This window comes from Barbatula barbatula (assembly GCF_947034865.1).
Source record: "Barbatula barbatula genome assembly, chromosome: 15".
Lineage (NCBI taxonomy): Eukaryota > Metazoa > Chordata > Actinopteri > Cypriniformes > Nemacheilidae > Barbatula > Barbatula barbatula.
In genome coordinates this window covers 3,258,942-3,281,168 of record NC_136778.1, presented here as the reverse complement: position 1 = coordinate 3,281,168, position 22,227 = coordinate 3,258,942, and the positions used below count along the sequence as shown (strand labels likewise).

The 22,227-nt window shown below is 37.7% G+C and overlaps 3 protein-coding genes across 4 annotated transcripts; all 3 read right to left on the bottom strand.

The window, feature by feature from the left end:
• Positions 1-777: 777 nt before the first annotated feature.
• On the bottom strand, positions 778-3,010 carry LOC306904563 (plasminogen-like; the record flags this gene model as incomplete). The annotated part of the gene is made up of 7 exons (XM_079474551.1): positions 778-1,343; positions 1,539-1,657; positions 1,757-1,919; positions 2,003-2,121; positions 2,204-2,330; positions 2,609-2,727; positions 2,826-3,010. The coding sequence occupies 7 exons, from the start codon at positions 3,008-3,010 to the stop codon at positions 1,213-1,215; spliced, it is 963 nt and encodes a 320-aa protein (XP_079330677.1). The 3' UTR covers positions 778-1,212.
• Positions 3,011-5,065: 2,055 nt separating this feature from the next.
• On the bottom strand, positions 5,066-11,061 carry LOC306904299 (plasminogen-like). The gene is made up of 15 exons (XM_079474111.1): positions 10,939-11,061; positions 9,935-10,055; positions 9,734-9,852; positions 9,488-9,650; positions 9,264-9,388; positions 8,862-8,982; positions 8,661-8,779; positions 8,415-8,577; positions 8,197-8,315; positions 7,716-7,833; positions 7,227-7,304; positions 7,009-7,140; positions 6,250-6,356; positions 5,987-6,132; positions 5,066-5,903 (listed from the first exon to the last, which is right to left on the bottom strand). Exons 1-15 carry the CDS (start codon positions 10,985-10,987, stop codon positions 5,736-5,738), a joined length of 1,848 nt encoding a protein of 615 aa, XP_079330237.1. The 5' UTR covers positions 10,988-11,061; the 3' UTR covers positions 5,066-5,735.
• A 2,659-nt stretch (positions 11,062-13,720) lies between these two features.
• LOC306904304 (plasminogen-like) lies at positions 13,721-20,879 on the bottom strand. Of its 2 annotated transcripts, none has more exons than XM_079474116.1 (12): positions 20,568-20,879; positions 20,385-20,414; positions 19,115-19,229; positions 18,921-19,039; positions 18,688-18,823; positions 17,125-17,231; positions 16,941-17,055; positions 16,106-16,183; positions 15,844-15,984; positions 14,335-14,441; positions 14,072-14,217; positions 13,721-13,988 (listed from the first exon to the last, which is right to left on the bottom strand). In XM_079474116.1, the coding sequence occupies exons 1-12, from the start codon at positions 20,614-20,616 to the stop codon at positions 13,827-13,829; spliced, it is 1,305 nt and encodes a 434-aa protein (XP_079330242.1). In that variant the 5' UTR covers positions 20,617-20,879; the 3' UTR covers positions 13,721-13,826. The 2 variants fall into 2 exon arrangements, with proteins under 2 accessions (XP_079330242.1, XP_079330243.1); XM_079474117.1 differs by having other exon boundaries at positions 13,752-13,988; positions 17,128-17,231; positions 20,568-20,635.
• Positions 20,880-22,227: the final 1,348 nt, after the last annotated feature.

Here is a 22,227-nt window from a genome sequence, read left to right as displayed (position 1 = left end):
TTCTGCTATGCTTGTGAGGAGTTTGAGATGTCCAGCTCTGGCAAGATTTCCCTGATTTGGTCACAGCAATAGTGCCCCTGTAATGTCTTCCTGTTCCAGTAGTAGTACAGGTGAGCTCTGGTACAATTTTGGGGGGTTCAGTCACTACAAGGAAATGGAGACCCATAATGGATGATTTTAATATTTGACACAGTGATTTAAGTATTGTAACGTCATGATCAGAAAAAAACAAGTTAAGAGAAAATATTTTTGGAATATTTGATTTTGAACCAGAATGCTACAATACAGACCAGGTTGATCTCTACAATTGGGCACATTGCAGTATTCCCAGCGGGTCTCAGGGTCTGTAGTGTAACACCAGAGTGCTTTCTCATCATCAGGGTTCCTGCAGTAGTTCTCTACAAGACCTCTGTAATGAAATGATTCTTAAAGTTACTAAAGTCACAAAGGGAAAGAGAATAAATAGCCAGTACCTCAATAACCCTCAACATATCTTATTGATGCTTACTCGGAGGGGTAGTTCTCTGGAATTCTGCTATGCTTGTGAGGAGTTTGAGATGTCCAGCTCTGGCAAGATTTCCCTTAATTGGTCACAGCAATAGTGCCCCTGTAATGTCTTCCTGTTCCAGTAGTAGTACAGGTGATCTCTGGTAAAATTTTGGGGGGTTCAGTCACTACAAGGAAATGGAGACCCATAATGGATGATTTTAATATTTGACACAGTGAAGTATTGTAACGTCATGATCAGAAAAAAACAAGTCAGGAGAAAATATTTTTGGAATATTAGATTTTTAAACAGAATGCTACAATACAGACAATATAATATTTGACACAGTGATTTCTGACAGGCTGACAGGAGTGAATCTTACTGCATCGAGGAATAGAGCAGAACTCCCAGTGTTTCGATGGATCTGTGGTATGACACCAGGGTCTAGTCTTTCCATTAGGGTTCCTGCAATAGTTCTCTTCCAAGTTCTTCTCAGGTAAACTACAAAAAATTGGTATGTATACTTCTGCTAGATTGATGAAATTGTATTTATGATCATCAAGGTAACAAGGTTCAATAAAATTAAGAAAAGAGGTGGGAACCAGCAAATGTAAAACAGACTTTTAATAAAATAAACAAACAACAAAACGGAAATGTAAAATGCCGGCAGCTCCCTCACGATTCTCGTCCCGCCCTGCTCGCCGAAATCTAATAGTGTTAGTTTCTCACATTGAAAGCACATAATCGTGTTTGTGTGGCGTCTGAGAGTCCCAGCGTTGGCAGGTGTGTCCACTCTCAGTGATGGAGATCTTGCCTCTGTAGTCTTCTCCTCTGCAGGTCATACAATCTTCTGCGGCTATACAAAAGCAGATTTAAGTGCGTGTGACAGAAACAGCCTCCATCAAACAAGGGTCAGTCATTTTGTTATGGTCATGATTGTTTTATCATGACTTCAGTTTCTTATTACATTTTAAAACAAATATGTTTTTAGAGATCTTAGTTTCTTTGTAACTGTACATTAGCATTATAACCAGAATGCTACAATACAGACCAGGTTGATTTCTACAATTGGGCACATTGCAGTATTCCCAGCGGGTCTCAGGCTCTGTGGTGTAACACCAGAGTGCTTTCTCATCATCAGGGTTCCTGCAGTAGTTCTCTACAAGACCTCTGTAATGAAATGATTCTTAAAGTTACTAAAGTCACAAAGGGAAAGAGAAGAAATAGCCAGTACCTCAATAACCCTCAACACATCTTGTTGATGCTTACTCGGAGGGGTAGTTCCCTGGAATTCTGCTATGCTTGTGAGGAGTTTGAGATGTCCAGCTCTGGCAAGATTTCCCTGAATTGGTCACAGCAATAGTGCCCCTGTAATGTCTTCCTTTCCCAGTGGTACAGGTGAGCTCTGGTACAATTTTGGGGGGTTCAGTCGCTACAAGGAAATGGAGACCCATAATGGATGATTTTAATATTTGACACAGTGATTTCTGACAGGCTGACAGAAGTGAATCTTACTGCATCTAGGAATAGAGCAGAACTCCCAGCGTTTAGATGGATCTGTGGTATAACACCAGGGTCTGGGCTGTCCATCAGGATTCCTGCAATAGTTCTCCTCCAAGTTCATCTCAGGTAAACTACAAAAACACACATTTTATGTACTTGTACCAAGGGCACAATATTTCATTAACGCTGTATTAGTTTGTTGTAGTTTCTCACATTGAAAGCACATAATCGTGTTGGTGTGGTTTCTGAGAGTCCCAGCGTTGGCATGTGTGTCCACTCTCAGTGATGGAGATCTTGCCTCTGTAGTCTTCTCCGGTGCAGTGCATGCAATCTTCTGCAGCTACTCAATAGCAAATTTAACAGAATGACATCACAGGAAACAATCTCAGAAAACACATGTTCAGACAGTGTCATTTTAATGTCTACAATGAATGATAAAATTGCAGATTTCAACAAAACTTGGTTCTTGTTGGAATGAGTTTACTTATATTTCTTCAAATGACCATTTTAATCTCCAAGAGAAAGAATAAGTATTGTAACGTCATGATCAGAAAAAACAAGTCAGGAGAAAATATTTTAGAAATATTTGATTTTGAACCAGAATACTACAATACAGACCAGGTTGATATCTACAATTGGGCACATTGCAGTATTCCCAGCGGGTCTCAGGGTCTGTGGTGTAACACCAGGTTGCTTTCTCATCATCAGGGTTCCTGCAGTAGTTCTCTACAAGACCTCTGTAAATAAATTATTCTTAAAGTTACTAAACTCACAAAGGGAAAGAGAATAAATAACCAGTACTTCAATAACTCTCAACAATCTTATTGATGCTTACTTGCAGGGGAAGTTCTCTGGAGTTCTGTTATGCTTGTGAGGAGTTTGAGATGTCCAGCTCTGGCAAGATTTCCCTGATTTGGTCACAGCAATAGTGCCCCTGTAATGTCCTCCTTTCCCAGTGGTACAGGTGAGCTCTGGTACAATTTTAGGGGGTTCAGTCGCTACAAGGAAATGGAGACCCATAATGGATGATTTTAATATTTGACACAGTGATTTTTGACAGGCTGACAGGAGTGAATCTTACTGCATCGAGGAATAGAGCAGAACTCCCAGTGTTTCGATGGATCTGTGGTATGACACCAGGGTCTAGTCTTTCCATTAGGGTTCCTGCAATAGTTCTCTTCCAAGTTCTTCTCAGGTAAACTACAAAAAATTGGTATGTATACTGCTGCTAGATTGATGAAATTGTATTTATGATCATCAAGGTAACAAGGTTCAATAAAAGGAAGAAAAGAGGTGGGAACCGGCAAATGTAAAACAGACTTTTAATAAAATAAACAAACAACAAAACGGAAATGTAAAATGCCGGCAGCTCCCTCACGGCTCTCCTCTCGCCCTGCTCGCCGAAATCTAATAGTGTTAGTTTCTCACATTGAAAGCACATAATCGTGTTTGTGTGGCGTCTGAGAGTCCCAGTGTTGGCAGGTGTGTCCACTTTCAGTGATGGAGATCTGGCCTCTGTAGTCTTCTCCTCTGCAGGTCATACAATCTTCTGCGGCTATACAAAAGCAGATTTAAGTGCGTGTGACAGAAACAGCCTCCATCAAACAAGGGTCAGTCATTTTGTTATGGTCATGATTGTTTTATCATGACTTCAGTTTCTTATTACATTTTAAAACAAATACGTTTTTAGAGATCTTAGTTTCTTTGTAACTGTACATTAGCATGATATCAGTTTCAGTCCATTGAATAAAAAAGTTTTTTTGTTTATTCAAGATCATTATAAAAAATGTTCAAGAATAGTGCATGGCCGCAAAGAGATTATTTTTGCTCTATGGTTGAGTTTTGCTTACTAAACATATATTTATATATTTAAATTGATTAAAGAAACATCACATTTAACAACCCTCTAAAACTCAACAACAAATCCCTCGAGCTGTGGTCGATCTTAAAGTGAAAAATCAATCAATAGCAGTCAATAATAAGGCGTTATTTGAAATGGACAACATATTCAATGAATGGGTGCCACATCTTGAAGACTTGTTTTCCTGATCCTCTTGAGTACATAATCTTTCGGAGGTAGAGATTGGACATCTGGGTGGACATAATTAAAACCAGGCAAATGGAAATAACACAAATTTCCAGACCAGCCTTAAAAAACATAATCGTAACTTTAAGTTCAGTGCAGTACCGCCGGAAAACTACACTAATTTAAAGAATAACAGAGATGAACTTCATTGTCTTACCTGAGAAGAGGAAAAGACAGAATAAAAGACCTGTTTTTTTTACTTCCATGTTGGAGCTTTGACAAGCAAACTGAGCACAGAGCTTCTGAATGTGAGTTACAACAAACATCACAGTCCAGTCTGTCACCTATCAATCATTAACAAGGACATGGACCAGGTCATATTATGTTTGTCTATCAATATCTAAGGATTAAAGTGAGTTTGACAAGGGCCAAATTGTGATGGCAAGACAAGGAGTTGTGGTCAAAAGTGGTCCAAGAAAGGAACGGTGGTGAACCGGTGACACTGGAGACCACTGAACCAAGGCCACCTTCTGAAAACCAATGTTCACTGATACACATGGGGAGTAAATGCTGGCTCTTGTGGTCAAATTCAACAGACGAGCTACTACAGCTCAAATTGCTCAAGAAGATAACAGGTTAAAAGCCTTTGTGCTTTTGCACTTTTTTGTGTGTTTTCCAGGTTCGGTTTAAGAAATCTAAGTAGAATAAAAGTGGGCAAGCAGTCACTTTTGAACAGGACATGTTTCATTCTTGCACATTTGTTAAATTTCACTGCACAGCGGTTGAAATATTATGAATATCAGAAATACTGTAGTTTAATTCACTCAAAAACTCTGAGATGTGGGTGTGCGCTACAGTATCTCCAGTTGTGGCACTGGGTTACCGCGGCCAGTCCGAGAGCAGGTTCAAGGGGCAACAGCGACATAAGGGTTAAGCAGGAACAGAATACCCTGCTTTCTTTCATCAGTCGATGAGAGTAGATCCACTTCACGTACAGCTTCTTCCATTTCTGTTTCAGCCAGTATTATTTTCCCCATTCAGCCAAGTGTGAAATATATTTGCATTTTATTATTCGTTATCTGATGTGAAGGGTTATGAAGATGTTATTCAGCTCTTCAATATTGCTGTACGTTTTTAATTAAGCCATTCAAACAGAAAGAGAAAAGGGCATTGTTAAAATATTATACAGAAAGTTCAAGTCGGACTCGTAACCAGAAGGTCATTGAGGTTCGATTATCAGTGCAAGCAGGAAGCAACTGACGTGCCCTTGAGCAAGGCACCTATCCCTAACTTGCTTCCCGGGTGCTGCAGTGATAGCTGCCCACTGCTCCGGGTGTGGTTTCATGACTTGCAGTCCATTTGTTCACTACTCAACGGATGTGTTAAATGTAGAGGTCACATTTCTTTTATGGGTGACCATAACTGACAAACAGATCACTTTCACTTTTCACTTTCACGTTATCTTCATGAATGATCAATTTTTATATATACAAAAAAATCTGAATTGTTTACGAGTGAAGACAAAATGCAATTCTTGTTTCATGGTGGAGTTTACACAAGATGTTTGGAGTCTTTTAAAAATTCTGGTACAACGCACATAACCGAAGCTTATCTGGTATATGTGAACCTTGTGCAAATAACGTGTCCAATATAAGCAGTTTCCTAAACATTTTATTTTAGTTGTACATTTAAATTCCACACTGCAGAATGCATTTGTGTTTAATTTGTGTTTTCTTTCAGGGTTTGTTCAATCCATCTGACAAACTTAGAGACGCGGACGTACACTCCAGGTTTCATGGCTTGAGCACAACCGCGACCCCATGATGTCACTCCTTGAAGAACAAACTTGTTCTGTGCTTTGCAGACGAGAGGTCCGCCGCTGTCACCCTAAAGTTGTGAGAACAAAATGCACATGAGGCGTAACATTGCACCGCATTTGTAGGATATAGAATTTGGTGCATGTTTCTGACCTGACAGCTGTCTGCTCCGCCATCTTTGTGTCCAGCGCACATCTCGTGATCCTTTATGAGGCCATTCAAAAATGACGGATTGTTACAGATTTTATTCTCAATTATTGGTATGCTGGTTTCTTTCAGGTAACCCTCTCCACCAGTTCCTGAAGAACAGAAAAGCTTGAAACTGCAGTATAATTATTTAAGTAAACTGAAGTATAAATGTGTTTAAATCAAATGTGTTTTGAAAAAGAATCCGTCTGGTTTGTAAAACCACCTACCCTTTGTCTCTCCCCAGCCGGTCCTAAAGCATTCAGTGCCATCTGGTACAATGTAGTCCTTTTCAGGCAGACAGGCAAGTGATACCTGATCATTTATTACTGCAGGCCTAAAATGAGACACACTTTATCGTGAGTTTGCGTTCTTGATTTTATTCAAATATTCTGCTTTAAAGGAGTAGTACACCTTCAAAATAAATTTTCATTATAATTTAGTCACCCCCATGTCATCCAATATGTTTATGTATTAGTAATCATAAAGAAATGAAGGTTTTTTGATGAAAATATTCCAGGATTTTTCTCCATATAGTGGACTTCAATGGACTCCAAATAGTTGAAGGCAGAACAATACAGAGCAAGGCAAGCATTTGTGTTTATAAAGCATATACATTTGTATTTTTTCTTTGTGAAAATGACCGATTGTTTCGCTAGATAAGACCTTTATTCATCTTCTGGTATCATTTTAAGACCTTTGAAGCTGCACTGAAACTCTAATTTTGACCTTCAACCGTTTGGAGTCCAACTACTCGTTTAAATATGGCTTAGACTCTTTTAATATAGGTTCATAAATTTCATTTAGTACAACAAAGAACAGAATTGGACCAAATAATTACATGTAGTTAAGTGAGTACATTATCATGAGGCTTGGAGAAATTATTTTAACATCAAATAAATTTAAAAGTATAAATTAAAATCACCTTTATCTAACATTGAAATTAATGTTTGTTAAAGACAACAATTGTCAACAGTGAATTCTCTGACCTGTCTAACTTGAGAAGAGCAATGTCAGTTCCAGATGGTCCCATAACAATCTTAGAAACATCTCGTTCCTGTTTAGACGGTTCAATTGCATGTTTTGTGTGGATTCCAAGGAAGATCTTTGAGATGTGTGGCCTGTATAATAGTAGGTAAAAATGTAACCATTGCTTTCTTATCCCCTCAAATGGTTAAATGATTATAAGATGAAAACGGCCACTCACCCATCAAGGCAATGGGCTGCGGTTAGGACCCACTGTGCATTGATCAGAGTTCCACCACAGAAATGAATTTTATCGATCCTATAACAGAAAATGTATTTACTGTTAAAACCTAGTTTGTTCTGAAAAAAACAAGTCCTTTTTATAGCAGTTTTTCAAAGATAAAATACTAAAACAACGTTGCTAATGCAAAGTTGCTAAATTTGTCCAAAGTTTTTATAACATTTTCTTTTAGATTCCACAACTTTGTGCAGAAGTCAATGCCAAATGCCCCTAATTGCATTATTTTCACATATTTTGTGTTTTAGGTCTTTAAAAGTTGTTCAGCATTTCTATTTCTAGTATTTATTGTAAAGTTTTCAAAACAGATTGATTAAACTCCAAAATTACATTACACGATTACCTACCTAATATCAATGCCTGGTACAAAACCAGAGATCTTCAGTTGTTAACAGTATTAAACACAAAGGCAAATGAGGGAGGTTTGTGTACCTGATTCGAAGACTGATCTGCCAAGGCCAGGAGTGGGGTTTGGAAATACATCCCCCAACAACTCGCTGCCCAACGCAAAGTTTAGGTTCTATTGCTGGTTTTCCGCATTTCAGACTCCCTGATTTAACAGGAAAATGCCAGTCATACAATATATTTCACATAGTTACAAATGATCTAAATGGCTGAATGTACATTACACATTGTATTTTACCAGCTACACATGAAATAAATTACTTAATAATTTACTTTATTACTGGCTATGCAAGTGATTTCAACTTAGTATTTAAAATCTTGACTAGTGATGAGTTGTTGAAAGTTGAAATTGCTAAACTTATTTTGATGCGTTAATGTAAATGCATTTTTGTCATGACTTAATGATCACATTATTTGTTTATAGTGCAAGGAAGGAAAACAAGAATCTACAAGGCATGCAATTAATTTGAGTTATTCTGTGGCTCCTCAAATACAGACAAATACAGACCAGGTTGATCTCTACAATTGGGCACATTGCAGTATTCCCAGCGGGTCTCAGGGTCTGTGGTGTAACACCAGGGTGCCGACTCAGCATCAGGGTTCCTGCAGTAGTTCTCCTCAAGACCTCTGTAATGAAATGATTCTTAAAGTTACTAAAGTTACAATGGGAAAGAGAATAAATAACCAGTACCTCAATAACCCTCAACACATCTTATTGATGCTTACTGGCAGGGGTAGTTCTCTGGAGTTCTTTCATGCTTGTGAGGAGTTTGAGATGTCCAGCCCTGGCAAGATTTCCCTGATTTGGTCACAGCAATAGTGCCCCTGTAATGTCTTCCTATCCCAGTGGTACAGGTGAGCTCTGGTACAATTTTAGGGGGTTCAGTCGCTACAAGGAAATGGAGACCCATAATGGATGATTTTAATATTTGACACAGTGATTTCTGACAGGCTGACAGAAGTGAATCTTACGGCATCGAGGAATAGAGCAGTACTCCCAGCGTTTGGATGGATCTGTGGTATAACACCAGGGTCTGGGCTGTCCATCAGAGTTCCTGCAATAGTTCTCCACCAAGTTCTGTAAAGTTAAACTAAAAAAACATACATTTTGTGTACTTGTACTAAGGGCACAATATTTTATTAACGCTCTATTAGTTTGTTGTAATTTCTCACAGCACGTAATTATGTTGGTGTGGCGTCTGAGAGTCCCAGCGTTGGCAGGTGTGTCCACTCTCAGTGATGGAGATCTGGCCTCTGTAGTTTTCTCCGCTGCAGTGCATGCAATCTCCTGCAGCTACTCAATAGCAAATTTAACAGAATGACATCACAGGAAACAATCTCAGAAAACACCTGTTCAGACAGTGTCATTTTAATGTCTACAATGAATGATAAAATTGCAGATTTCAACTGAACTTGGTCCTTGTTGGACTGAGTTTGCTTATTTTCTTCAAATGACCATTTTAATCTCCAAGAGAAAGAATAAGTATTGTAACGTCATGATCAGAAACAAAAAACTAGTCAGGAGAAAATATTTGTGAAATATTTGATTTTGAACCAGAATGCTACAATACAGACCAGGTTGAGATTGATCTTCACATCTGGACACACTGCAGTATTCCCACCGGGTCTCAGGGTCTGTGGTGTAACACCAGGGTGCCGACTCAGCATCAGGGTTCCTGCAGTAGTTCTCCTCAAGACCTCTGTAATGAAATGATTCTTAAAGTTACTAAAGTTACAATGGGAAAGAGAATAAATTACCAGTACCTCAATAACCCTCAACACATCTTATTGATGCTTACTGGCAGGGGTAGTTCTCTGGAGTTCTTTCATGCTTGTGAGGAGTTTGAGATGTCCAGCCCTGGCAAGATTTCCCTGATTTGGTCACAGCAATAGTGCCCCTGTAATGTCTTCCTATCCCAGTGGTACAGGTGAGCTCTGGTACAATTTTAGGGGGTTCAGTCGCTACAAGGAAATGGAGACCCATAATGGATGATTTTAATATTTGACACAGTGATTTCTGACAGGCTGACAGAAGTGAATCTTACGGCATCGAGGAATAGAGCAGTACTCCCAGCGTATAGATGGATGTGTGGTATAACACCAGGGTCTGGGCTGTCCATCAGAGTTCCTGCAATAGTTCTCCACCAAGTTCTGTAAAGTTAAACTAAAAAAACACACATTTTGTGTACTTGTACTAAGGGCACAATATTTCATTAACGCTCTATTAGTTTGTTGTAATTTCTCACAGGACGTAATTATGTTTGTGTGGCGTCTGAGAGTCCCAGCGTTGGCATGTGTGTCCACTCTCAGTGATGGAGATCTTGCCTCTGTAGTCTTCTCCGTTGCAGTGCATGCAATCTTCTGCGGCTATACAAAAGCAGATTTAAGTGTGTGTGACAGAAACAGCCTCCATCTAACAAGGGTCAGTCATTTTGTTATGGTCATGATTGTTTTATCATGACTTCAGTTTCTTATTACATTTTAAAACAAATATGTTTTTAGAGATCTTAGTTTCTTTGTAACTGTACATTAGCATGATATCAGTTTCAGTCCATTGAATAAAAAAAGTTTTTTGTTATTCAAGATCATTATAAAAAATGCACAAGAATAGTGCAAGGCCGCAAAGAGATTATTTTTGCTCTATGGTTGGGTTTTGCTTACTAAACATATATTTATATATTTAAATTGATTAAAGAAACATCACATTTAACAACCCTCTAAAACTCAACGACAAATCCCTCGAGCTGTGGTCGATCTTAAAGTAAAAAAATCAATCAATAGCAGTCAATAATAAGGCGTTATTTGAAATGGACAACATATTCAATGAATGGGTGCCACATCTTGAAGACTTGTTTTCCTGATCCTCTTGAGTACATAATCTTTTGGAGGTAGAGACTGGACATCATTTCTCTAATCCACTGAATGTGTGTGGTGAATGTGGATCTTTCCACAATGGCTTTACGAAGTCATAAAACGTCCATGAACTTTAACCTTCATTAAGATTTTTTTAATATAAAGGTAGTACTGGGTGGACATAATTAAAACCAGGCAAATGGACATTTCCAGACCAGCCTTAAAAAACATAATTGTAACTTTAAGCTCAGTGCAGTACCTTCGGAAAACTGGATGCAACAGAATTGATCATAATAATCGCATCAGATAAAATGAGCGTCATTAATCATAGATATTGATCATTTATTTTATTTTACACTAATTTAAAGAATAACAGAGATGAACTTCATTGTCTTACCTGAGAAGAGGAAAAGACAGAATAAAAGACCTGTTTTTTTTACTTCCATGTTGGAGCTTTGACAAGCAAACTGAGCACAGAGCTTCTGAATGTGAGTTACAACAAATATCACAGTCCAGTCTGTTATCTATCAATCATTAACAAGGACATGGACCAGGTCATATTATGTTTGTCAATCAATATCTAACGGTTAAAGTGAGTTTGACAAGGGCCAAATTGTGATGGCAAGACAAGGAGTTGTCAGTATCTATCAAAAGTGGTCCAAGGAAGGAACGGTGGTGAACCGGTGACACTGGAGACCACTGAACCAAGGCCACCTTCTGAAACCAACGTTCACTGATACACGTGGGGAGTAAATGCTGGCTTGTGTGGTCAAATTCAACAGACAAGCTACTAAAGCTCAAATTGCTCAAGAAGTTAATGTTGGTTCTGATAGAAAGGTGTCAGAAGTCTCAGTTTGTTGCGTATGGCGATGCATAGCCGCAGACCAGTCGAGGTGCCCATGCGGCCTCCTGTCCACCGCTGAAAGTGCCAACAGTGGGCATGTGAGCACCAAAACTGGACCACGAAGCAATGGATGACGGTGGCCTGGTCTGATGGGTCACGTTTTCCTTTACATCGTGCTTAACTGGGGAACACTTGGCACCAGGATGTACTGTGGGAAAAAGTCAAGCTGGAGGATGCAGTGGGATGTTTTGGGCAATATTCTGCAATATTCTTACTTTCACGTGAGCATTGATGCAGACCATGTACGTCCTTTCATGGAAATGGTATTCGCTGGTGGCTGTGGCCTCTTTCAGCTCTGCCTCAATGCAGAAATGGTTCAAGAATGGTTTGAGGAGCACAACAATTTTAAGGTAACACTACAGTCATCCAGAACCAGATTAATATTGGACAGACCTAAATATAAAAAAAATCCCATGCTCACTAGTTCCTTCCTCTATTTACTAACCAGCCCAGCGGACAATCTTTTTTACACGATCTAAAACCTACAAGTTTTTCCTTTACGTTTTTGAAAAATTTCACGTACAGCGTTATCCTACACGGATCCAGGAAAACCAGTGCATGGCGATGTTTTTGTGCAAAGAAACAGGACGTGCCTTGGCACATACACATGCACAGTTATAAGCCAAAGGTGCTTTTTAATACTATGTGTTGACGTGTATGTGTGTTTAAAGTCTGGCGAACGTAAATAGTGTGTCTTTTGGATCGAGCATCAAGAGCTCGCAGTACAGTAAGCCGCCATATTGTTTTGACTATACTCTCATGCTCCTAATAAGAACGCGATTCCATCGATCAGAGAAAATGCGTCTTGCAGTTTACATGGAAAGGAAAACGGCAGCGTTTTCAAAAGTCCATGTCCATGATTTTAGGCTTACAGGAGTGAATCTTACTGCATCGATGAATAGAGCAGAACTACCAGATTTTGCTTGGATCTGTGGTAAAGCACCAGGGCATGGTGGCATCCACCGGGGTTCCTGCAATAGTTCTCCTCCAAGTTAGGTAAACTACAAAAAGACACCGGTTGTGTTCCTGTACCAAATGGACAATATCTCATGAATCTTTTCTTTTAGAAGTCATTTCTCACTTTTCTCAGGTCTCATGCAGCGTTGGCAGGTGTGTCCACTCTCAGTGGTGGAGATCTTGGCTCTGTAGTATTTTCCTGTGCGGTACATACAATCTTCTGCAGCTACTAAACAACATATTTGAGAGAATGACATCACAGGAAACAATCTCTAACAAACGCAAGTCTCTTGTCTATTTTTTATTTTCTCATGATTATGACTTATCATTTTGAATTCCATATATATGCTTATCGGCATATTTCTGGTCATTGTCAAGCATACTGTATTTGATTGGCATCTCTCAAACATCTGCAACCAAACTATAAATGCCCTGTTTGCTCCTGTTGATTTGGCAACAATGTTGTAAATCTCAACTCGACTGAAGCCTAAATCACAGTAAAAACCAATCTTCATCCATTAGTCAATACACAAATGTTCAGAAGATTAGGTCAGTGAAGTGAAATATTACCTTACAAACCTTTTGAGGTGTTTGCGTAAATATATGTAGACTAAAATAGAAAAGAATGTTTTTGGACCTTTCTTTGACTTTGACTGAATAGTAAAAAAAAGCAGCCAATAAGAGCACAGATAAGAACTATTTCGATATTCTGTACCTAAGGAATAGTTATGCAAATTCTAAGCATATTTTGCATTTCCATATATTTATAATGTAATTCCCATAGTTGTGTTTGAGTTATTCCATTTTGGTGAGTTTACTATCACTCTAAAATGAATAAAAAAAATGTATGAGTTAGTTGCCTTATATTTGAACGGTAGTCCAGTATATTATGCAGTGTATCATGCAGTTTATTACACCTTTTATATTACACATGACTATTGTAACCTCCGGACCAAAAGAAAATATTTTAGTTTTACCGATTCAAAGAAGACAATGCTAAATAAATCAAAACTTTTTAAACTTGCTAGTGATCCCCCATGCGAAACATGTACCTTTACTGTAATCACCACCTGTACTTCGAGTGCATTCCCTTAGGAAAAAAGGGATAACTAACAAATGGGACACTTTCCACTTTTCACTTTCACGTTATCTTCATGAACGATCCATTTTTATATATACAAGAAAGTTTGAATTGTTTACTTGTGAAGACAAATGCAATTCTTGTTTCATGGTGGAGTTTACACAAGATGTTTGGAGTCTTTTAAAAATTCTTGTACAACGGACATAACCGAAGCTTATCTGGCACATGTGAACCTTGACGTGTGCATATTTAGGCATATACAATATGAGAAGGTTCATAAACACTTTATTTTAGTTGTACATTTAAATTCCACAGTACAGCAAGCATTTGTGTTAAATATGAATCAGTTTTCTTTCAGGGTTTGTTCAATCCAGCTGACAAAGTTAGAGACACGGACGTACACTCCGGGTTTCATGGCTAGAGCACAATCGTCACCCCATGATGTCACTCCTTGAAGAACAAACTTGTTCTGTGCTTTGCAGACGAGAGGTCCGCCGCTGTCACCCTAAATTTGTGAGAACAAAATGCACATGAGGCGTAACATTGCACCACATTTGTAGGATATAGAATTTGGTGCATGTTTCTGACCTGACAGCTGTCTGTTCCACCATCTTTGTATCCAGCGCACATCTCGTGATCCTTTATGCGGCCATTCAAAAACGACGGTCTGTTGCAGATTTTATTCTCAATTATTGGTATGCCGGTTTCTTTCAGGTAACCCTCTCCACCAGTTCCTGAAGAACAGAAAAGCTTGAAACTACAGTATAATTATTTAAGTAAACTGAAATATAAATGTGTTTAAATCAAATGTGTGTAAGTAAAGAATCTGTTTGGCTTGTAAAATCACATACCCCTTGTGTCTCCCCAGCCGGTCACAAAGCATTCAGTGCCATCTGGTACAATGTAGTTCTTTTCAGGAAGACAGGCAAGCGAAACCAGATCATTTATTACTGCAGGCCTAAAATAAGACACTTTTTTGTGAGTTTGCCTTCATGATGTCATTAAAAATAACCGCTTGCGGCCCAGTTCAGACACAGTGTTTTGCTCTGAATTTGGCAAAAGTAGTCCAGGGGGGCCATAATCTGTCTGGTTGCAAGCATTCTTCCAAATATCTGTCTCTGTGGTCATCAGAACAAAGAAATGTATGCATGTTTTTGAAACAACTCGAAGGCGAGTAAATGATGACAGAACTTTCATTTTTGGGTGAAGTATCCCTTTAAGCTCGACTTGGAGAAACTTTTATCATCCAAGATATGACATTTGACAGGTACCTTTATCAATGTTCGTTATAATTTGCAATGACTACATACTATTGTGAAATTTCTCACACATATTCCGTAAATGTTACATGCACTGGGCACTATTATTCACCACAGTTATTATACACCGAAGTAATACCTAACAAACATAATCTGAAATCACACTTTACTAAAGATGAATTAATACACATGGGTTTATTGAATTGTTTCAATGATTTAATGTTACAATTCATATATTTGATCAATGATTGTTTACATAAATGCACTTTATATAACTTTAAGATTGATAAAAGCACATTTGAACACAATGTAACTGTAAAAGCCAGTGATGTTTTAGAGGCCTAAAGTTTGAGACATGCTGTGCTCTCTGAAACCTGGGGACTTTCCACTGTTTGAATGTAACTTTGTTTGGTGGTCTCATATGGTGACCATGTTTGGTGGTCTAGTATGGTGTTTGGTGGTCTCATATGGTGACCATGTTTGGTGGTCTAGTATGGTGTTTGGTGGTCTCATATGGTGACCATGTTTGGTGGTCTAGTATGGTGTTTGGTGGTCTCATATGGTGACCATGTTTGGTGGTCTAGTATGGTGTTTGGTGGTCTCATATGGTGACCATGTTTGGTGGTCTAGTATGGTGTTTGGTGGTCTCATGTGGTGACCATGTTTGGTGGTCTAGTATGGTGTTTGGTGGTCTCATATGGTGACCATGGCTTGTTTGGAGGTCTCGTGTGGTAACCATTGTATGCAAATGTATTTAAAAATTATATACAGGCCAGCATACCACTATTAGATGCGTACCTTGATGCCTAGAAACTATTGGGGGCAGACGGAAAGCATTGGGTAATAAAAAATAAGAGATAACGGGAATTTACCTGATTGGTTTCAGAGAGAGTCACCTGACAGAAGTTTGACTATAAATATATGATGGAAAACACTGGGTTTTCTGATGCTTTTGGGAACATCTCACTTTGTTCGGCACAAACAAATAAGAAATCTCTTTGACACCTGGAACCTTCTTTGTCTGAGACATTTTTTGAACTGCAAGATCAACATTCCACTTCGTTACTGACATCAACAACAGATAACAGTGAACTCTCTTACCTGTCTAGCTTGAGAAGTGCAATGTCAGCTCCAGACGGTTCCTTAACCATTTTAAAAACATCTCGTTCCTGCTTGGAGGATTCAGACCCATGTTCTGTGTGGATTCCAAGGAAGATCTTGTAAATAGATGGACTCGCAGACCTGTGTAATGGTATTAACATTTCATAATTTGCTGAACTTCCAAAACTCCCAGCTTTTTTAAATCTTAGCATTTATATACTTTCAAACAGCAAAATAAAGATATTTAAAAATGGTCACTTACAGCCTAAGGCAATGGACTGCGGTGAGGACCCACTGCGGATGAATCAGAGTTCCACCACACAAATGAAATTTCTCAGGACTATGACAGAAAACAGTTAAGTGGTCAAATCTTTCCTCTAGCTGAAAGTCACTGGTGTAGTTCACAGGACGTAATTCACATTTCATTTGAATAGATGGTTTCAAAGCAACAACATAAACAAAGGTTACGGAACATGCACACTTTTGTGGCCCGAAAGTGACTTCTGATACACATCCGCAAAGAATAGAGTTCCTGTGGATTATTTCTGATAACAAGCAAAATAAATACTTGGCTAAACTTGCCAACAATATTCTGAATTTAGACTCCGATACCAAATTCAACTGCTAGATGTCAATGTCCCATACGGAAGTTACACAACCTATTTAACCAATTATTTGTTTAATAAAATGAACACAACAAAATTCAACAAATTATTATCATTATTAACAAAAAATAATATATAATAATATAAATGAATATAGACCGGACCAATCAACAAACACAGACCGTAAGCTAACTTCAGGACAGGCGCGTGTGTCCTTTGAAACCGTCTACTTGTATATCCCTATTTAATTTTAATGTCACAATATATATTTTATGAAAACAAAAAAACTGCAGTAATACCATGTATTTCACAAAATGAATTCAATCAAATTTTAAGGCCTATTGATGCAAAAAAAATACTAATTGTCGTCAGATTACTGGATTAAATACATTTTCTAAACAGTCTAGAACCAGAGATGTTGTTTGTAGCATGTTATGTAAATTATTATGTAACAGTATTAAGCACAGAGACACAAGAGTGAAATGTAGTTACCCTATTCTAAGACTGATCTGCCAAGGCCAGGAGTGTGGTTCAGAAACACATCCCCCAACAATACGCAACAAGCAACTTTTATGTTCTCTTGCTGGTTGTCCACATTTCAGATCACCTGATTGGACAGAAATAGTCATATATTATATACTGTTTCGAATGTTATTTTATTTCCTTTAATACAGACCACATTTGGGCACATCGCAGTATTCCCACCCGGTCTCAGGGTCTGTGGTGTGACACCAGGGTGTTCTGTCATTATCAGGGCTCCTGCAGTAGTTCTCTTCAAGACCTCTGGAAAAAGATGATTTAAAACAATTAAATCAAAAGGTTAGTGATGATGAGCGTCAGCTGCGCGTTGCACCAGTCTCTCATCTCTCACGGAGGAGCTTCGGAAGCATAAAAGGACAAGCGACAGGAGAGTATGACGAGAGAGGACCAGGCCTGGGCATTATGTGTTGTTGAACTGTTTGTATGGCAGCTGCCGGCATTTTAAGTTTGTTTGTTTGTGTAATTAAATGTTGTCACGTTCCCGTCTCCTTCCTTTTATGGATCTTTGTTACAGTTAATAATCGGTTAATAATCACTATACGCTATCTTTTTTACTTGTGGATTCAACTTTACACGACTAATTTGGAAATGTCCTTTTCAATACTTCATTTTTTTATTTACTTTGACACACTCGGTCTCGGACATTGCACAGCAGGGGTTGACATGCGTGTGATGTAATGATGCACGTTAAGGCTACAAAACGGAGCTAACCGTCTGTCGCTGGAAAAAACGTGTTGTGTTGTACTATTTTCAAAGTCTTTTTTAGTTTTGCCATATTATGCAAATACTGATTTTGAAATCCAGTATTTCTCCACTAGCATAAATTGGTTTGACGTTCGATAGTCTGAATTTAGGGACCGTCTCCAAAGTTACAAAGACTACACATTAATATGCACGTTTCTATCTTCAATAGCATTTAAAGGAATGACTTTGTCACAAAACCAGCTGTACAGTGTTCATATGGGTGTCATTACTGCAATCCACTGTATTTCGTTTGCCCATGATAATATGTACGTTTTGTGTCATCACATTTAGAGAACTATTGATGTGTTTTTCTAGAGTCACGTGTTACTTTGGAATAAAAGTTTGAACTAAATTGTTCTCTAACTGTCAGTTTAATGTTTTTTTTGTCTTTCAGTTTTTATTTATTTAACTGTGTTAATTGCTTTATTATTTTTATTTATTATAAAGTTTTGTTAATCTAAATTTAACTATGACAAGGATCCCCACAAGGTTTGCTTGGGGCCCCAAGACGTGTAGGATCGGTACTGAGTAGAAGTGAAGGAGAATGTTTCGCTAAGTCGTCAAGGCTTATTCAGAAAGTAACTTGTCGCTAGTCGCTTTTTGAAAAATAAGTCTCTAAAGGGGTTTGAAAAATATAGTGACAAAGTTGCCATGTTGGCTACACTGGCTGACTGTACTTTATCCCCTATGAAGCATGCTCTTGTGAATGCCCGTTAGATTTCCTCTCGTGGATGCATTGGAGACAAAACTATTTTAACAGTGTCTTTTACATTTTTAACGCTTTGAGTGTACATTTTGTTGCTGTTAATGAGTCGATCAGAAAGCTCATGGACCCCCATCAAAATCTTAATTTGTGTGCCGAAGTCGAAGGTCTTGCAGTTGTGGAACGACTTGAGGGAGAGTAACTCAAGACAGAATGTTCGTTCTTTGGTGAACTAAACCCTTTAATGCTTACTTGAATGGATATTTCTCTGGAGTTATCGAATGCCTGTGAGGAGTTTGAGATGTCCATTTCTGGCAAGTTTTCCCTGTTCTGGTCACAGAAATAGTTCCCCTGTAAGAGCTTCCATCTCCAGTTATACAGGTGGGATCTGTTATTATTGTAGTTCATACAAGAAAAAGATGATCAACAATTGATGTGCTGAATATTTCACTAAGGGATCTCAAGCTGACAGAAGTGAATCTTACTGCATCGAGGAATAGAGCAGAACTCCCAGCGTTTGGATGGATATGGGGTATAGCACCAGGGTCTGGGCTCTCCATCAGGGTTCCTGCAATAGTTCTCCTCCAAGTTCTTCTCAGGGTACCTACAAAACAAACATTTAGTGTAAGTGGAAAATATTTCATTTCAATAGTTCAGTAAGTAAGTGCTAGTTTCTCACAATGATGGTTTGAACGCATTTTGTCTATCAAAGTCCCAGCGTTGGCAGGTCTGTCCACTCTCAGTGATGGAGATCTTGCCTCTGTAGTCTTCTCCTCTGCTGTACATACAATCTTCTGCAAGTATACAAGAGCAGATTCAAGAGTATGAGAATATGAGCGAGTCAATGTGAGTCTTATTTTTTGTATATACTAGTTGCATGTTTAAATTTATTGTTGTTTACAACACTAATTTAGATATTCCGTGACGACAAATAAATAACAACACACAATAACAATGTGTTTGAAATGGAGGACTTTGACTGAACAGTTAAGAAAAAGCAGCCTAGAAGAGCCCAGCTGGATGAGAACTCATTGATAAAATGAGAAGAAAACATTCTGCAAATTCTAAGCAGATCAAAAAAAATATTTACCCGAATTCCCATATTTGCATTATTCCATCATTTTGATGATTTTTCTTCTTTTTTAAATGTAGAATATTGTATAAAAATGTAAATAAGTGAGTAAGTGACTGTAAATGTTTCAATCAGTGGTTTACAGAGACCATTGCAATTTTGAAATGACTAGTGTAAGCGATACATTTTATTTAGTCAAGATCAAAAGAAAAAAATATATATATATTAGTTTGTAAGTCATTTTAGTCGCTTTGGATAAAAGCGTCTGCTACATGACTAAATGTAAATGTGAAAATTAGTGCATGGTCGCAAATATCTTATGTTTTAGCTTATGTTTTTGGTCAAATAAAAGCCTTTAATGTCTTAAAATATCTACTCCACATCTTAACAGTGTTTTTTAAACAGAACTTTTTCCAGATATTATAACTTCTTTATGGGTCATTTCTGCCAAAGCCTTTTCTTCTATAGCATTGTTTACATCATTTATTTAGTTACTTATGGTGATTCAGGAAATTGACTGGATATATGAGTGATTGCTGCTATGTGCCTTAAATATTACCATAAACTCTTTTTATTAAATGTAAATGAAGTATTGAATGTTAAGAAATTAAAATCATGTGAATGGACATTTTTCACATTATTATCGTTTTTGATCACATGATTTGTCAGAAGTGGACATTTTTTAACTAGCTGATTACATCACATTAAGCTGTTAATGCTGTGGAACACAAAATAAGATATTTTGAGAAATGTCTCAGATGTTTTGATCAATGTTGTTTGGGTGCCAGTGTTTTTCAAAATATTTTCTTTGGTGTGCAGAAGAAAGTAAGTCATACTGTAAATTCCTTCAGTAAGACTTCATCAAACATCATGTTACCTGTACTTTCAGCATAGTCCATTAGGAAAACTGGAGGGAACATAATTCATCATATTATTCACATCCAGATAAAATGTGCATCATTAATCATAAAAGTTTATCTTATTTCAACCATTTAGTTTACACTCATATGAAAAATAACAGAAAAGGACAAATAATAAAAGAACATTTTAAAAGGCTTACCTGAGAAGAGAAAAAGACAAAATAAAAGACCTGCTTTTTGACCCTGCATGTTGGAGCTTTGACAAGTATACTGTGCACAGAGCTTCTGGATGTGATTATAAATCAGTCATCTATCAATCATTATCCAATCAAGGACATTAAATGGTTACAAATATTACAATAATATATAAATCTTAAATTGGTATTGGTCTAGTATTCTCACATTGTGGATGTGCATTTTGTTCATTAAAATTTCAAACCATTGCGAAATAAACAATATTTTGATAATTTTAAGATATTGTACAGCCCTTATAGACTAGTTACTTTTCAGTCAATCATTGTTTAAGCAAGGACGTGAACTGTGCTATGTTTGTTGATCAATATATTGCGCCAGCATTACTGTTACTGATCATGTGATTTATCAGAACTAGACATTTGTGTCTTACGTCACATTAAGGTATTTCTTCAATTATGCTAAACAAGTAAAAGTAAGGTGAATCTAAGGGCCTTTAACAAGAAAAAAGAAGTGGACTATGTATGATTTAACAGTAATAGTTTCACATACTTTGAGTTGTTATGTGCACAAAGATCATTTATGGCTGAGTTTTGTTTCAGTTTTGTGTTTGTATTTGTATTAATAAACCTAATTTCAGCCGTTTCGCAGAAATACCTCAAAACAGAAACCAGCTCAGCAAACAGACCCTCTGGCCAAACTTTAGACCGTGTGCCCTGATGTCCAGCATCATCAAGAATACAAGCAGAGCAACGGGCAACTTCAGGTGAAAGAATCTGTCGATAACAACAACAATCTCTATATCATTTATATGTTGTAATGTATGAATAAAATGAAGATAACCTTTTAAAATGGGCACATCATACACTACTTTCTTTTCAAGTCAGTTATTATTTAATAAAGGACATGGACTGTGTTACTATACGTTTGTCAACCAATATGTGACGAGTTCAGATGCAAAACCCTCCAAGTACCATATGATATTTTTATTCTAAAATGGCTATTTTTATCAGGCTCAGATGTTTATATTAAAGATTATTTCACTTTAATGACGAAGAGCACATATTCATTGCAACTGAAGTGAAATCACTGAACCTCTGGGTATAGTATTGAACACATTATTATCGTTTTTGATCACATGATTTGTCAGAAGTGGACATTTTTAACTAGCTGGTTACATCACATTAAGCTGTTAATGCTGTGGAACACAAAATAAGATATTTTGAGAAATGTCTCAGATGTTTTGATCAATGTTGTTTGGGTGCCAGTGTTTTTCAAAATATTTTCTTTGGTGTGCAGAAGAAAGTAAGTCATACGGGTTTGGATTGACATGATGGCTAGTCGATGAAACAAATGTTCATGTGTTATGTTGAATTAATGTTCCCACAGTATTATTTCCCCCATTCAAGTGTGTAATATACTTGCATGTTGTCATTCATCATCTAATGTGAAGGTGATAGATCAATGACGTCATAGATGATGTCTGAAGCCTCGCTTGTCCCTGAGTGGTTCAGTAAGCGGTCCGAATCTTGCCGCGACATTTTGACAGCTATAAACCAAGTGACACAAGCACATTCACTGTCCTCTGCCCTGTTAAACCCAGACACTTTCCAGTTGTAGAAGAATAATATTGCCCCTTCTGCCTATTATGACCAAATCATTTATTTA